The sequence below is a fragment of the Syngnathus acus genome, chromosome 3 (assembly GCF_901709675.1).
Source record: "Syngnathus acus chromosome 3, fSynAcu1.2, whole genome shotgun sequence".
Classification (NCBI taxonomy): domain Eukaryota; kingdom Metazoa; phylum Chordata; class Actinopteri; order Syngnathiformes; family Syngnathidae; genus Syngnathus; species Syngnathus acus.
In genome coordinates, this window is record NC_051089.1 from 19,715,002 (window position 1) to 19,733,099 (window position 18,098).

General features: G+C 44.9%; 1 protein-coding gene across 2 annotated transcripts in view; it reads left to right on the forward strand.

Moving 5' to 3' along the window:
- LOC119120155 (transmembrane channel-like protein 3) overlaps positions 1-18,098 on the forward strand; it is a 124,236-nt gene that overhangs the window by 53,749 nt on the left and 52,389 nt on the right. For both annotated transcript variants that reach the window (XM_037246787.1, XM_037246788.1), the window contains 2 exons: positions 16,973-17,071; positions 17,270-17,412. In XM_037246787.1, coding sequence (XP_037102682.1) covers positions 16,973-17,071; positions 17,270-17,412 — 242 coding nt within the window. The remainder of the gene's footprint in view (positions 1-16,972; positions 17,072-17,269; positions 17,413-18,098) is intronic.

Below are 18,098 nucleotides of genomic sequence, written 5' to 3' on the forward strand. Positions count from 1 at the left end.
CAGTGTTATTTTAACTTTACAACTAACACTTATGCTTAAAACAATGTTTAAAAAATGGAAGTGGACTACTGGATTACAAATGATACCCATCGGGTGGTGCCAACTAATTGCATCAAACTACTGAACATACTAATTAATGAACTACTGTTTTTGTATACAATTTAGAATGTCACTTTTGTTTTTTGCGGGTAACCAAAGAGGGGGTGAAAATGGTGAAAAAGGGGTGTAAAAACTATGTGTATAACATTAATTGTATTGGCAAAAATAATGCTGTGGTGATTGATGATACATTTTTAATGGATGCTATGAATTAGTGGTAGAGTAGGGTCATTCAGTAATCAGAGTTGGTTGTGCGAATCCAGCTCTGTCAGAGTCAAGGGTCATTGTGTTCTTGGGCAAGAAACTCACTCACCTTGCCTCCAGTGGCACTGACACGTGTGTACAACTGGGTGTGAATACTTGGTGGTAGTCGGAAGGGCTGTCGGCAGGGAAGAGTGGAGCAGGGTGACCAAATGCTGCTTGGACCAGGGTTTATTGAAGGGAAGAGGGGTAGGTGAACACAGACATAGGCGGGAAAGAGGCTCACGGACAGCGGGCAGGAAACAGAAGTCCACTCAGACCAGGGACAGATTCAGAAACAGGTTCTGCCCATGAGCCTCCACACGGGACCAAGGGGAATGGATGAGCAGGACAGGAACAACAGGCACAGACGGGAGTAACAGTAGACATCCACAATGAACGACACACGGGCAGGGTTTAAAACTTTACTCACGTAACACGAGGGAGCAGGTGACAGGTGATGAGAGGGGTGTGGCTGAGGAAAGTTGCTGGCTCAATGTCCTGTGGCACGGACGTGACACTATCAGCCTGCCCCAGGGCAGCTCTGGCGATGTCATGTAGTTTACCACCACCAAAGTGTGAATGTGCGAGCGTATGAATAATGCATCCACTGTTAGCGCTTTGAGTATAGGCTTCTATAGAAAAGCGCTATATTCAGTGATCCCTCGCTACTTCGTGGTTTATCGCGGCTTCACTGCATTGCGGATTTTTTCCAGCCAGAAAAAAAGAAGTTGTTATAATAAAAGACTTGTGAAAATGTCAGGAACAGAGACAGGGCGACCAAATGCAGCACGATCCTTTATTGAAAAGGGGAAAAGGGGAAGTGGAACGCTGGACTCGCCATCGGGCTGGCGTGGCTGTGCAGGAGAGCGCAGCGCGTAGTCGTGGTGAGCAAGTGGTCGGGGCAGGCGGCGATCGGAGCATGGTCAAGCACGGGCCAGTAGTCGGGGCAGGCGACGATCGGAGCGTGGTCAAGGACGGGCCAGTAGTCGGGCCAGGCAGCGATCGCAGCATGGTCAGGGACGAGCCAGTAGTCGGGGCAGGCGGCGATCGAGGCATGGTTGGTCAAGGTACCGAAACGATTGGCAACAGAGAAAAGGCACAGGTTGATAGGCTAAACCAGGGGTGGGCAAACTTTTTGACTCGCGGGCCGAACTGGGTTCTAAATTTGGACCGGAGGGCCGAACCAGGAGCAGATGGACGTAGTGTTTGTGTGAAGTAATATAAGCGACCTGTAAAGGTCATTGCATAAAAGATTTTGGCCTTTAGTAGGTAGTAAAGCATGGATATTCCAAACAAGTTTTTTGAAAACAAATGCATTTATTAACAGCATTAAAAAAAAATCACTAAAAAACTGCTATCAGTGATTCTCATAAAATACGACACTATTATTATGAATAACAGTCTCCATCACTTCAGTGCCTGCAGGTCAGATTAATGAAAAATGTTTATCTTATGAGATCACATCAAACAGCAAACATTCTGACCAAATATATCATCTTGAAGAATCGGTGAAAGCATACATCCAAATAAAGTAATCAAAACGGCAACACGGTGAGGGGTATCTGAACATCAGAGCAGAGTTTTAACTCACAAACACCTGGTAACAGAGGTGAGGAAACGGGAAACACTTCCTTAAAGTAAGCCTTAAGAACTTTACAGGTTAAGATTAGTCGCAAACAGGTGGTGCATCAATGTCCTTGAGCATCCTGCATTGTTTGAAAATGAGAATGGTCGCTAGTTTCAATCCCTGCTATGTGTACAAATCATATTCAAAATGCATTTTTTTACAACAAACTTGAGCGCCTCCCCTTCATTTTCAGTGGGAACAGTATTGTTGGTCTCCCTTTTTTGCTAGTGCATCATAGTCTGGAGTAAAATTTGTTGTGGCAATTCTTAGGAGAGATCCGTTTACCTCGATCTGTGACGGGTTGATGTTGATGTGGCTGAACGTCACGTCGCGTACGTCGAGCCAAATTGGCCACTCTTTTAACATTCGGCACTCACTTCTTTTCTTCGGGCCACTCATTTTAATGGAAGGATTCCAGGGGAAGGTTTGTGGGTGGCTTTAGCGTAAAACTGTATCTGAAAGCTCAGCGAGCGAATTACAAGAATGCTGTCGTCAGCCCACGCTCTAAATTCGGGACTGATACAAATAGAGCGCGAGTGCGCCATGTCCGTACTACTGAGTACCTACGTACACGCACTTGTGAGTGTGCACCGAGCTTTCTGACACGGCTTCCGGTAGTAAATGCGCAGGCGAGCGCTTCCCCATCTACTGGGGAAACGCAGTCATTGCAGGCAAAATGACAAAAAAAAAAGTTTAATAATACAATTAATTCAGGGTTGGCGGGCCGGATTAAACGGTCCCGTGGGCCGGATGTGGCCCGCGGGCCGTAGTTTGCCCACCCCTGGGCTAAACGCACAGGGAGCAACAGGTAGCATACAGGAACGAACTGACAAGGGAGTGACTGGATGACAGGGTATAAATAGAGAGCCTGACAGTGTAGGTGATTCAGCCGATTGGGGCGTGGCCGAGCAGCAGGTGAAGCCGGAACATGACAGAACCCCCCCCTCAAGGGACGGCTCCCGACGTCCCAGAAACACAAACCCGGGACGAGCAACGGGCAGGCGGGACCCCAGACCGTGTCAATACCAGTCCGATAGGTCAGAGTCACTCGATGAGAATGACTCCCAAGCACCGTCATCAGGAGGCCCAACCGGCAACTCCCCTTCCTCCAACGTGGCATCGGGAGGCGCCAAATGTCTCTCGTTCAGACGACCACCTCGAACGGGAGGCTGGACCGGTTGCAAAGCCTCACCCGTCAACGTGAGGCCAGGCAGCCGAAGAGGAGCTTGAACCGGAGGCTGCGGCTGTTTCCGAGACCGGGCCTGCGGCTGCAACCCACAGGGTGACGAAGCATAGGGAGGGAAGGCAAGGGCACTGGCCGGACAAGAAGCGTGGTTCTGAGGCAGGGATATGTCACAGGAGGGAGGGGGCAAGGAGACAGACTCCAAACGGCAGGGACTCTTGGTTCTATTCTCACAAGAGGCCACCCGGTCTTGAGAGCTTCTACAAGCTCTTGCTGGAGCTGATGGTGCTGCAGGAGCTGCTGTTGCTGCTGCTGGACAATCGTCGTTAATGTCACCAGCGCCTCTGCGATTTTGCTCATGCCCCCCTCCTTGGGGGACAGGCGGTCCAGGGCAGAGGGTCCGTGCGCTGGTCGCATGATGGTCAGCTCGTTCTGTCAGGAACAGAGACAGGGCGACCAAATGCAGCACCATCCTTTATTAAAAAGGGGGAAAGGGGAAGTGGAACGCTGGACTCGCGATCGGGCTGGCGTGGCTGTGCAGGAGAGCGCAGCGCTTGGTCGGGGTGAGCAAGTAGTCGGGGCAGGCCGCGATCGGAGCATGGTCAAGGACGGGCCAGTAGTCGGGGCAGGCAGCGATCGGAGCGTGGTCAAGGATGGGCCAGTAGTCGGGCCAGGCAGCGATCGAGGCGTGGTTGGTCAGTTTCAGGGCCGGTTCTAGGAATGCACGTAAGAGGGGGCAGTCAGAAATGTGAAGGGGGCATGTTCTTTTTTGTTTTTGTTTTTTTACATTTTTTTTTTTTTTTACACATTTTTAACACTGTTAGTGTTTTCTTCACGGCAGTTGTTAGCTGTGTGTCCAGATCTCAACCTGGAGTAGTGGATTGCACTCTGTCAGGCCTCGACACTAAGACCTGTCCAACTTGGGTGTCCCACCTGAAGATTAAAGCTTCTGCTGGTATTGCTCTTAGGGTCACTGAGGCACGCAAACCCCCTGACCACAATAAGGTGGCAATCTCTCAGGGGGGGGGGGGGGGTCATATAATATGAATGTTATATTAACTATTATTTGAGTTGTCTTTAATTATTAGTTATGGGCTTGTTGAGAGGTTTGTTCAAACAATGAAACATGCCTTGAAAACATCACAAGGACAAGGAACGCTACATCAGAGACTGCACAACTTTCTACTAACCTACCGCAACAGTCCACATGCAACCACCAAAACATCTCCTGCTAGTCTGATGCTAAAGAGAGACCTGCGCACCACGTTTGACCTCTTGAAGCCCTCAGCAGTGAAGGACATTGTCCAATGTCAACAGGAAAAACAGGTTAGGTGCAGAGAACAGAAGGGCAAGGAAAGAGTTTTCAAACCAGGAGAATCTGTGCTGGCAAGGAACTACCGTGGCGAACCAAAGTGGATTCCTGCCACTGTTATTGCGCAAACTGGACCAGTATCCTATACTGTCCAAACATCTGATAGTGTATGGAGGAGACATGTTGATCAACTCCTACAGACTCCGTTAGGGCCAGCGGAGTTGTCCCTCAAAGATTTCCCTGATGGCCCTGCCAATGTCAAAACACCGGTTCACATACCCTCACAAATGCAGGACTCAACCGCGCCAGCGCCAACAGTCCCAGCTGAGGATGTGACCGAAACAGAGACTGAGACATCATCCTTTGCAGAAGCCCCTGCAACGGGTTCACCATTGGACGACTATAGTGCTAATACTGTGCCTCCGGATAGGAGATATCCTACCAGAGAGCGGCGAGCTCCTGCACGCCTGGACTTATAGGTTTTTGGATGACCCGAGTTATGGGGATGCAGAATATTCCCATGGGTATAATTCGAGGTAGTCCACCCTCACCCAAAGTTAAGGTTTCATGGGAATATTATTGTCATAATTGTCTGGACCATATATGATAATTGTTTAATGGTAGTTATTGATAGATCTTGAAGATGTCAAGTTATAGGTGCATAAGACTATGTTGTTCATGCATATAGCACGTTCATTGTAAGAGGGGAGGAGATGTTGTGTATTTTGGGCTAACTCCATTTCCGTAGTAGAAAACCCCCGGAAGTGGGATGGGCATTCTGTGTTGTTGTGGTACGCCCTGTGAACGCACTGTGAGTAAGGAATAAAGCAGTTATCCTTCACGTCGTTGTCCGACCTATTCTTGCTATCTAAGAACCTGGAAAATAGTAAGGATATAACATATATCACGGGTCATTACGACGAGTTTGGTGGAGTTTTTACTGCTTCTTCCAACTCCTACCGCGCTGACTGTAACCTGACACTCTCTGGCTGCGTCTTGCCTCATTTGCATACTCACAGTGATTGGATGTTTACGGAGGGGCGGGGAGTCCTGACAGCAGGCTGTGTGAGGGAGGACACACACTGCACCGACATGAGAGAAGAGAGGGGGCTGATTAACGTGTGTTTCTATCAGCGGATTTTTCACTTCTAAAAGTTTGATTAGAGGGGGCAGGACATCTGTTTGAGGGGGCAACGCCCCCCCTCTTGCCCCTGCGTAGAGCCGGCCTTGGTCAGTTTACCGAAATGATTGGCAACAGAGAAAAGGCACAGGCTGATAGGCTAAACCAGGGGTGGGCAAACTACGGCCCGCGGGCCACATCCGGCCCACGGGACCGTTTAATCCGGCCCGCCAACCCTGAATTAATTGTATTATTAAACTTTTTTTTTTTTTTTTGTCATTTTGCCTGCAATGACTGCGTTTCCCCAGTAGATGGGGAACCGCTCGCCTGCGCATTTACTACCGGAAGCCGTGTCAGAAAGCTCGGTGCACACTCACAAGTGCGTGTACGTACGTACTCAGTAGTACGGACATGGCGCACTCGCGCTCTATTTGTATCAGTCCCGAATTTAGAGCGTGGGCTGTGACGACAGCATTCTTGTAATTCGCTCGCTGAGCTTTCAGATACAGTTTTACGCTAAAGCCACCCACAAACCTTCCCCTGGAATCCTTCCATTAAAATGAGTGGCCCGAAGAAAAGAAGTGAGTGCCGAATGTTAAAAGAGTGGCCAATTTGGCTCGACGTACGCGACGTGACGTTCAGCCACATCAACCCGTCACAGATCGAGGTAAACGGATCTCTCCTAAGAATTGCCACAACAAATTTTACTCCAGACTATGATGCACTAGCAAAAAAGGGAGACCAACAATACTGTTCCCACTGAAAATGAAGGGGAGGCTCTCAAGTTTGTTGTAAAAAAATGCATTTTGAATATGATTTGTACACATAGCAGGGATTGAAACTAGCGACCATTCTCATTTTCAAACAATGCAGGATGCTCAAGGACATTGATGCACCACCTGTTTGCGACTAATCTTAACCTGTAAAGTTCTTAAGGCTTACTTTAAGGAAGTGTTTCCCGTTTCCTCACCTCTGTTACCAGGTGTTTGTGAGTTAAAACTCTGCTCTGATGTTCAGATACCCCTCACCGTGTTGCCGTTTTGATTACTTTATTTGGATGTATGCTTTCACCGATTCTTCAAGATGATATATTTGGTCAGAATGTTTGCTGTTTGATGTGATCTCATAAGATAAACATTTTTCATTAATCTGACCTGCAGGCACTGAAGTGATGGAGACTGTTATTCATAATAATAGTGTCGTATTTTATGAGAATCACTGATAGCAGTTTTTTAGTGATTTTTTTTTTAATGCTGTTAATAAATGCATTTGTTTTCAAAAAACTTGTTTGGAATATCCATGCTTTACTACCTACTAAAGGCCAAAATCTTTTATGCAATGACCTTTACAGGTCGCTTATATTACTTCACACAAACACTACGTCCATCTGCTCCTGGTTCGGCCCTCTGGTCCAAATTTAGAACCCAGTTCGGCCCGCGAGTCAAAAAGTTTGCCCACCCCTGGGCTAAACGCACAGGGTAGCATACAGGAATGAACTGACAAGGGAGTGACTGGATGACAGGGTTTAAATAGAAAGCCTGACAGGTGTGGGTGATTCAACCGATTAGGGCAGGGGTGGCCAACCCGTGGCTCGCGAGCCGCATGCGGCTCTTTGCCGGGTTTCATGCGGCTCCTTTACGTTCGGCTCGCGAGCCGCATGCGGCTCCTTGCCGGGTTTCATGCGGCTCCTTTACGTTCATATCAACATTTGTGGGTTTATTTGTTTGTTTGTTTGTTTTTGTGCGTGTTCGCTTCGCTTGAGTTCAATATGGTATTTTCGTCAAACGCTGCGTGTTCGCTTCACTTGAGTTCAATATGGTATTTTCGTCAAACGCGCATGCGCATGAGGTGAAATCCCGCAAAGGAGGAGGGGCAAACCCATATGGGGGGGGGGGGTGGCTCTTTGCGGTACACAGTAAAAAAATGTGGCTCTTAGTCGCTGACTGGTTGGCCACCCCTGGATTAGGGCGTGGCCGAGCAGCAGGTGACACCGGAACGTGACAGAAAACATATTTACAGTATTGTACCTTGATACAAAAAGTTATTATTAATAAAAGAGTCCTAAAATCATATTTACAGTATGTACTGTATACTTTAGCTACATCTACAAAATGTGCATAGCGCTGCTATGGTAACTTGTGACCACTAGAGGTCTCTGTTTAACCAAGGTTAACAACAGAACGTTACATCTACAAATTTACACACAAACACGCACGCACGCGCGCACACACACACGTATAATGTTTAGATTTTCAATATTTATACGATATTTTCTGTATGTTATTTAAACTATTAATGTATTATTTACATGTTTGAAACTATTATTTAATGTTCTAATAATAACATATGCATTTAAATGGCTTCATACACATTTATTGACACACACAAAATTTACAGATGAGAGGGTGACCCTACTTCGCGGATTTCACTTATCGCGGGGTGGTTTTGGAACCAATTATCCGCTATAAACGAGGGATTACTGTAAAGCCAATGCATTATTATTTTGGTTGACATTATATGGTAATTATTAATGCTATGGCTACCATTAAAATGAAATAAATTAAGTATTAAAATGTATTGGTGTGCACTTTTAATGCTTAAGTGTTATTGGCTGGAAGAATGAGCACCCACTCCAGGGGAAAAAGAAAGTTTTAAAAAAGTTTGAAAAAAGGTATTAAAAAAAATTTGTTTGACAGTTACATGGAAGAGGAATGTAATTAGCTGGGAATGATGGTGGATGGATCTGTGGGTGGGATGTGGTTGATTGTTGTATTGTGGCCGTCTCGGTATATAGAATTTGTTGGTGGGGACGCACGTATCAAAGTCAAAGTCAAAGTCAGCTTTATTGTCAATCCCTTCATATGTCAAGACACACAAAGAAACCGAAATTCCGTTTCCTCCATCCCACGGTGACGAGACATACAAGTAGGCGACACAAAACAAAAACAAGAAGGCACAAACCATAAATAATAAATAATAAATAAAATAAAATGAGCGATGAATAAAAACAGACCAATAACCCATTGAATATGAGGGGCAAAACCGAGCCAGTGAGCATACAGCAAGAACAGGACGCTACGCTGAAAGGGGGAGCGAGTTCAGGATCCTAACAGCCTGGAGTACGAAGCTGTTGGAAAGTCTGGTGGTGCGGGAGCGCAGGCTCCTGTACCGCCTCCCAGAGGGCAGAAGTTCAAACAAAGAGTGAGCGGGGTGACTCACATCACTCACAATCTTGGTCGCCTTGCGAGTGAGATGGGAGGTGTAAATGTCCTTCAAGGAGGGGAGAGAAGCACCAATAGTCTTACTAGCCGTTTTCACAATGCGCTGCAGGGCCTTCAAGTCTTGGTCAGTGCAGCTGCCACCCCAGACAGCAATACAGCTGGAGAGGACGCTCTCAATGGTGCCGCGGTAAAAAGTAGTCATGACGGCCGGAGGAGTCCCCGCTCGCCTGAGTTTCCGAAGGAAGTACAGGCGGCGCTGGGCCTTCTTCGCCAGCGACGCGGTGTTGGTGGACCAGGAGAGATCCTCACTGATGTGCACCCCCAGGAACCTGGCGCTGCTCACTCTCTCCACCACAGCACCGTCGATGGTCAGCGGCAGGTGTTGGGCGTGACCCTTCCGGAAGTCAACGACAATCTATATGTTTGTGGTTAAAGGTAGTCGAATGTAGTGTGGATTTGGGATGTGGCTGATTGTTGTATGGTGGCTGGCTTGGTATATGATATTTCTTGGTTTGTATGTATGTGATTACAGGGAGTTGAATGTAGTGTGCAGTTGGTTTTGTCTGTATGGGAAGTACACAACGTACATTATATTTTGGCCTTGTAATTATACATATTGAAACAATATTCAGTATATATTTGCTTTGATAATATTATTTTTTCTGTAGTATTTAATATATAATTATTTTGTCAAGGCGGAGTCAAATATTCTATTTGTGAAAAGGGGTGGCGTTACAAAGAAGTATTTTTTTGAACAATGTGTCTTATTTTATTATAATTTTAATTTCTTCTATTCTTTCTTTCAGATGTATAGTACTTTTCTATTTTCTTATATTGTTCGAAAATATATAAAATAAAAAATATATTTAATATTTAATATTATACCAAATCATTGGTGGTGGATTCAAGTTTGGCTTATTGAATAAGAAGAGTCTTTCGAGAGAGCATACAAGAACAAAGGGCATGGCAAATTTATAGTCACTGCCATCGACACAAGCAATTTCCCCACACGAGTAATCTCCTGTGATTCCCCAGCGCCACAGTTTTGCTGCTCCATTGGTTGGGACAAAATGTCCTCTCTTTCTCCACCCTTGTCTGAGCTCTGCATTTAGTCGTTACATTCTGCATCCAACATCGTCAAATGCTCTGTCAGTTTATCGGTGTCTCTCTTTCTTTCAAAGATTGTGGCCATAGAAAGAACTCTAAGATATGTCAAACAGAGGAAAGCAGCTATGATTGTGAAAGAATGCTGGTGTTAAAATATGGTTATTGAAATATTGCAGGTTATGCTGAAAGGAAAATACTTGCCCTACCATCGAGTCCCTGAAATATTTACCCTCCAATATTTTCAATTACAACTGACAACGAAATGTTAGCTTTGATCTGAACTAAGTTCAATACCCAGCCTTTAAAATCAGTTGGCCATATCGATTGTACATGGTGAATGCGTTTAACGTTTGTCTCACAGTTCTGAGGTTGTGGGTTTTCCTTTCAACGCAGTCCTTCTTGTGTGAATTTGGTTGGGTTAGCACTTGTTACTCTGCCTTTCTCTCACATCCCCAACACACACGTTATGTAAATTTAGCTGTCCATTGGTGTAATTGTGAGTGTGAATGCTTTTTTGTCTGTATGTGCCATGCCCATGTAATCAGCTAGCAAGCAGTTCCATGTGACCTATGGCAAAAGGCAGACGAACAGTACACGTAACGAACGAGAAAGGATGACAGAGTTTATTGGATGATGAAGGGAAAGGGAGTACTGGAGCGTTGACAGGAGCAGTTGCGCCAAGGAAGCAGCATCTGAGCAGACAGCGGCAGACAGCCAGTGGTGAGCGAGCGAAGGGCGTCGCTGAACCAGACAGGTTCCAGCCAAGTGGTGATCAAGAGCAGGCCAAAGATCAAACCTGACGGAGCGCGAGGGAGGCAATACCGGTAGCATCACAGGCCGAACTGACAAAGAGTGACTGGAGAGGTGCGCTTAAAGTGTATGTAAAGGCACCTTTAACATCTTTTAAAAACCACTCAGAATGTTCGATTATATTCACCTGTATCCAAATAATATTATAGAATTTGAAATAAAATTGCATTCGTGAGCCAAACGCACCTGTCATGAACCGCGCCATTCTGGATCACATGGTAACGTGACATAGATGATAGGACTCCCTCCATTGTTTACCGATTGATAGCGCGAAGATCCATACAATTTCCTGGTGTTTTGTCTCCAATACGTCACATGTAAGCATAATAGAGACAACGGAGCCCCCCCAAGTTCACCCACCCCCCCCTCGAAAGTGCCAAGACAGAGCCGTGCAATTGCCAAAAGGAAGATTCTTGGGGTATGAAAATGTTACCTTTATGTTATTTGAAAAATAAAAAAGTTTAGGCTTATAACTATAGATGTAGGTTCGGTAGTAACATACTGTGTGCAAAGGGAAAATAAGAATTAGCACACCAAAGTAATAATCGTTCATAGGTTTTTCCAGTCCTAAAAATTTATTTTCCTACTGTTTTCTACCCTATAAAATATATGTTGCCGAATATATTATTAAAAGAAATTTTCTTTGCAACTTTCTTAGAATTTATTAAATTGGACACCCAAAACATTATCAGTATATAGCCATTGATTTTTTCCCGATTCCAAAAATCCAAGTCCATCTTTATCAAATACATTTTGGGACCCCATAGTGTCTTTACATGCCCTTTAAGTAGGCGTCTCGATGAGCGGGTGATGAGCAACAGGTGTGGGCAATGAGTGCTGATTACTGCAAGGCGTGGCTAAGACCAATGTGAGTCATGGAGAAAAACAGGATGGGAGGGGGGAAGCAGAGAACAGACTGATAGTTTTCTGCACTCTACCTTCTTTGCAAAGAACCACACGTTAGACAGTTTGCCGTTTTTACGCTTGCAAGCAGAAAAGCCATCATCATCCTGTATGATACAGAGGTGCTTGAAAGTAGTCTAACTTTCACCTTTTGCAAGGGACTATTTATTAAGAGAAAGCATGGTGGGGGTGAGGGTGAACAGGTTTCAGGGGTCAGCTCTGCAAACTGGTTAATCAGTGCAGAGGGTCTTAGCTCTTTGTTTTACAAGGTTGTGGAAAACAGATAATAGTGGAGCATTTTTACATAACTAAGCAAGAATGTTTCCACATGATTTGGAAAGTTTCAACAACTGCAGGGAATGTGGAAAGTTCAACGAGTGAAGGGAAGGTGGAAGTTTTTAGCAATTAATGATTCTAGTCAACATTCGTCCACCCTAACACAGACACTGTCCGAGTTGCTAACGGCGCGGACACGTGACAGTACAGTAAATGAATGAATGAATGAATGAATTTTATAGCTCATGAAATTGTTGCAATCGGTTATGTAAGCTCGATTGTGGTGCAACTGGGTACGAATACAAAATTGGTCGAACCTTTTTCCTTAAAGGGAGGGTAAAGCGAAGATGGTTAATTTTTCACTAACTCGGCCGGTTTATATATGTATATATTTTTATTTTCTTCAAGAAAATTAAAAGAATTTGCATTTTTGGATGGATTTTATCCATTTATTTTGGAGAAATAATGGAACAACAAATGCCTTTAAAAACACCCATTTTTAATGAGGAATAGGACCACGCACCTCTCCCCTCCATGTCTTGGTTGATGAAGTCATGGAAGGAAGAGATCACAATTTCCCCATCGAAAATAATTGTAAAGGCAATCGCTTAAAATGTACAAAAACAGCTATCAATTGGCACCAAAATTTACTTGGACATCTCTACTTATGACTACTTCAACATATTAAAAGGACTGTCACATACAGTCGAATGCAAAAGTTTGAGCACCCTAACCATTTTCAAGCTTTTCCTTTATAAATCATTGGTTGTTCGGATCAGCAATATCAGTTGAATATATAATATAGCAGAAAAACACTGATATTTGAGAAGTGAAATGAAGTTTATATGGATTTACAGAAAGTGTGCAGTCATTACTTAAACAAAAGTAGGCAGGTGCATAAATTTGGGCACCCCAACATAAAAATAACATCAGTATTTAGTAGATCCTCCTTTTGCAGAAATAACAGCCTCTAAACGCTTCCTATAGCTTCCAATGAGATGCTGGTTGAAAGTATTTTGACCATTCTTCTTTACAAAACATGTCCAGTTCAGGGTATTTAAGGTGGCCAGTTGCAAGTCGTTCTCCTCTTTAAATCTTCTCTGAAGAATGGTAACATGAGAGCCTTAAAACAACTGACAAAGATTGTTCAACGTCATGGTTTAGGGCAGGGGTGGCCAACCCACGGCTCGCGAGCCGCATGCGGCTCCTTGCCTGGTTTCATGCGGCTCCTTTACGTTCATATCAACATTTGTTGTTTTTTTTTGTGCGTGTTCGCTTCGCTTGAGTTCAATATGGTATTTTCGTCAAACGCTGCGTGTTCGCTTCGCTTGAGTTCAATATGTTCAATATGAGGTGAAATCCCGCAAAGGAGGAGGGGCACACCCATTCGAGGAAACAATTAGTGTCAATTTCGCTCTTTAAACCGAGCAGCCGGGGGTGGAGGGTAGTTCATGTGTGCTCGTGTGTATGTGGCTCTTTGCGGTAACACAGTAAAAAATGTGGCTCTTAGTCTCCGACTGGTTGGCGACCCCTGGTTTAGGGGAAGGATACAAAAAGCAAGCCCAGAGATTTCAGCTGTCAGTTTGAAATGTGAGGAACATAGTGAGGAAATGGAAGACCACAGGCACAGTTTTAGTTAAGGCCCGGAGTTGCAGGCCAAGAAAAATCATAATCAGAATCAGCTTCATTGACCAGGTTTGTGCATGCCAAACAGAATTTGACTCCGGTTGATCTCAGCCTCTGTACATTTGAGTGACCGACAACATTCAGGTAATTAACAACATTTAAGTGGCTAGAGCAGGATGTTATTACCCAGTGATGTCTCTGAGTCTCTCTGAGTGGTGCGAGTTCATCAGAGTGACAGCCTGGGGGAAGAAGCTGTGTCTGTGTCTGCTGGTTTTGGCGTACAGCGCTCTGTAACGCCGTCCGGAGGGGAGTAGTTGGACAGACTGTGACCTTGGTGAGAAGGGTCTGCAGAGATGTTACTTGCACGTTTCCTGGTCCTGGACAGGTACAAGTCTTGGATGGATGGGAGGTTGGTCTCGATTATCTTTTCGGGCGAGTTTACAGAAGGAAGAATTTGGACTGAATCGAAGTTTGGCTACCTCAAGCGTCACATTCAGCAGAAATGTCATTTGAAAGCTGTTGGAATTGTACAAAGACTCAAGATGGGACAGGGAATCGGTACATTATTGCCAGAGAGCGCAAAAGACCGACAGAAAAGGAACGAGCGGTCACACAAAACAAAATCCGACCCCGAGCAAGTTAAAGTTGTCATTGACAATATTTTGGCTGTCTGTCTGTCCGTCCGTCAATTTATTTATTTCATCTAGTGTTGCACAAGGCGGCTCGGTGGCGCACTGGTTAAAACGTCCGCCTCACAGTTGTGATGCAGTCTGGGTCGAGCCTCCTGGCTGAGCAGAGACACTGACACTTTTTTGTTTGTAAATTTCTCTTTTTATTTTTCTACTTTTAGTCACAAGGGTTTTTTTCTTCTCGTTCGTGGTCTACAGTAGATCCGCGATTTATTCAAAGAGCACTCACACAGTCGAAAAACATACACTAAACTTAAACTAATTGCACCAAAGAGCAATGACGAGTATGTGACGACATTGCAGGGAGTATGTGGAAGCAAAAAAAACAATGCATAATAATTGGCAAGTGCATGGGTTTCCACACTTGAAAAGGTAGGATTTGACCAGACTGGGATTTCACTCTTTGTTCGGGTTTTATAAAGCGAAACAATCAAAGTGAAAAACCTTACATGCAAACTCCACACAGGGAGGGCCGGAGGTGGAATCGAACCCGCACCCTCCTAACTGTGAGGCGGACGTGCTACCCAGCACGCCACCGAGCCGCCTACCTTATTTTTAAATCACAATAATTTTATTTGATTGTAAGCAAGATCACTACTTATTTTGACATAAATATTTTCCCACAATTAAATAAAAGCATTCCAGCCTTTTTACTGAAAGAAACTCATGAACACAAAGTGATCCTTTCAAACCAAAGTTAATAAACCGCTTAATGCTTTTCAGAAAGAGAACATTTTCCAGACCAACTGTAATGCAGTCAGTGATCTAAATCAGGGGTCCCCAACCCCCGGTCTGTGGACTGGTACCGGGCCGCCAAGCCGCACAGAAAAAAAACTTTTTTTTTTAATCGACAAACAGTTAATTCAGGTCAAGACGCTCGTCCCAGTCACGTGATATGTTTCCCCAGTCGAGCCCGCAAAGCTAGCAAAAATGATTAAGAATTTATTTTGAAAAATATAAAAAAATTGGCGATTCTCTCCCAATTACATCCGTCGGTTCAGGTCAAGACGCTCGTCTCGGTCACGTGACGTCACCTCAGTCGAGCCCGCGAAGCAAGCAAATATGAGCAAGAAACAGATGTTTGGAAAGCTTCTTTGGAAAGGGAAAAAAGCCCAATGAGGAGACGGAAGAATAAGCTACGAGTTCTAAGAAAAAGAATGTTGCACTTAAAAGAAAATTTCTGGAGTCCTACTTAAAATGTGGATTCATCGCGACTCTGACGCGCCAAGCCCAGTCTGCATAATATGTGGCGACAGGCTAGCTAACGAGGCAATGAAGCCTTCAAAACTGCTTCGACACATGGAGACGAAGCATCCTGTATTAAAACACAAACCTTAACCACTTCGGGTGTCAGTGTTTCTGATTACGCCTACATGGGACCGGCTCGTTTCTGAGAAACAAGCTCAGTACTCCCACGAATTCAACGTAATGGTGAGTTTTATTTTTATGTCGTTTATACTTGTTTTTATGCCAGTCCTATCATTTTATTTCATCGTATTTATATATTTATTATAAATGTATTATTTATTTATTATAAATGTATTATTTATTTATATAAATGTATTATTTATTTATATAAAGGCCGGTCCACGAAAATATTTCTGACACGTAACCGGTCCGTGGCGCAAAGGTTTGGGGACCACTGATCTAAATGGTTAACTAAATGAAGAGTCCAGTTAAGAACTGTGAGCTCACCGGTAGTCCGTTTGGTCTCCTCTACCCATGAGTTTTTTCCTTTCTCCGTGGAGCTCAGTGCTGTTTGCTGCTACAGCTGTGTTGCTCACTGAACGAAAGTGTTGTTTGCTGCCGCTGCCGCTGCCGCTGCCGCCGCCGCTGCCGCCGCCGCCGCCGCTGCCGCTGCCGCCGCCGCCGCCGCTGCCGCCGCCGCTGCCGCTGCCGCCGCTCCTCCTCCTCACTGGACAAACGGATTGTGTTGCTGTTTAGGCGCTCTGTGGAGCTCCGCTGCGCGTTCACGTCACACACCTGTAGTGACCCCTTGTGGTCACATGCACCCGCAGACAAGTGCGCACCTCCCAGGTCACCGCAACAATAATTAAATATGGAAAGTAAGGCAATGTAAAAAATGTTCATTTAAGAAAAAGTCAAACTTTTGCATTCATTACATCAGCAAGATTTTGTGATGAAATTTATCCATCCATTATCTGTACCACTTGTCCCCACCGGGGTCGCAGGCGTGCTGGAGCCTATCCCAGCAGTCATCGGGCAGTAGGCGGGGGACACCCTGAACTGGTTGCCAGCCAATCGCAGGGCACACAGAGACGAACAACCATCCGCACTTGCACCTAGGGACAATTTGGAGAGCTCAATCGGCCTACCAAGGATGTTTTTGGGATGTGGGAGGAAGCCGGAGGACCCGGAGAAAACCCACGCAGGCATGGGGAGAACATGCAAACTCCACACAGGGAGGGCCGGAGAAGGAATCGAACCCGTACCGTCCGAACAGTGAGGCGGACATGCCAAGTGCGCCGCCGAGCCGCCTGTAATGAAATCATTATTAATAAATGAAAAGCTGTCTGTTATTTTCGGGGGAGGGGGGTTGTAGTACTGACATCATTTTTTTAATACAGACCTATCATAGGTGCCAATGATGACTCGCTTTACCGTCCGTCCCTTTAAGAAATTCCAATTTTAACTCTTTTTACACCACAACTCATTCAATTTGACTTTATAGACATTATTTCATTTTTGTACCATCTTGATAATTTATTGAATACATTTTTATCTGTCTGTGCTAGCTGCTTGCTGGAGCCCCGTTTGGAACAACGAGGAGTAAAACTATTCCAAAGGAGCACCTGGCTTCTGCTCAAGACCTGGACACCATCTGGTCCCTTGGGGCAAGCTTCTCTCTCCTGTTATGTCTTAATCAATAGCATAATAGCACACACAGACCTGTAATGCAAGGCTAATTTAACCCACCCCAGTAATTCTATGACAATGACAAATAGTGTGTGCGTGTGCGTGTGTGTGTGTGCGTGCGTGTGTGTGCGTGTGTGCGCGTGCACGCGTGTTTGTGTGTGTTTAACCCTCCACAGGGTTACCTACAGTACTCCGTGTTATTTTATGGCTATTATGGAAGGGTAAGGAAAATCGGCAGCGCAGGATACCGATTGCCCCTTGCCTACTTCTTGGTTGGGATGGCTGTCTTCGCATACAGTTTCATCATTCTATTAAGAAAGTAATTGTAATATTCTTTTTAATTTAAACAAAGGTTTTTTGATTGAGTGAGTGAGTGAGTGAGTGAGTGAGTGAGTGAGTGAGTGAGTGAGTGAGTGAGTGAGTGAGTGAGTGAGTGAGTGAGTGAGTGAGTGAGTGATTGATTGATTGATTGATTGATTGATTGAACTTTATTCATCCCACAGCGGGGAAATTCACTTGTCACAACAGCGCATATGAGTGCAAGAATAATACGAATGCAAGAATAAAACAAGTGCCAACATTTCAAAAAAGGGTAAATAACAGACGAGGACAAACACAAGTGCCGCTAGTAGAGACGAAACACTTTCCTTTTATCAGGTGCCACGCATGTTGTAAAGTCTGACAGCAGAGGGAAAGAAGGACCCGCGGAACCGTTCCTTCCTACACCGAGGGTGCAGAAGTCTGCCGCTAAAGGAGCTGCTCAGGGACCGCACAATCTTATGGAGGGGGTGAGAGGTGTTGTCCATGATGGATTTAAGCTTAATCAACGTCCTCCTCTCACCCACAACCTCAATGGAGTTCAGGGGACACGCCAGGACAGAGCTCGCTCTTTTTTTGTTTGTTTTATGAGCTTTGTAATCAAAATATTTAATGATTTTAATTCAATTAATTCTCATGAAATATTTTTTTTTTATCAATCTGTAAAAATGTTGTTCCCCTGTTGAA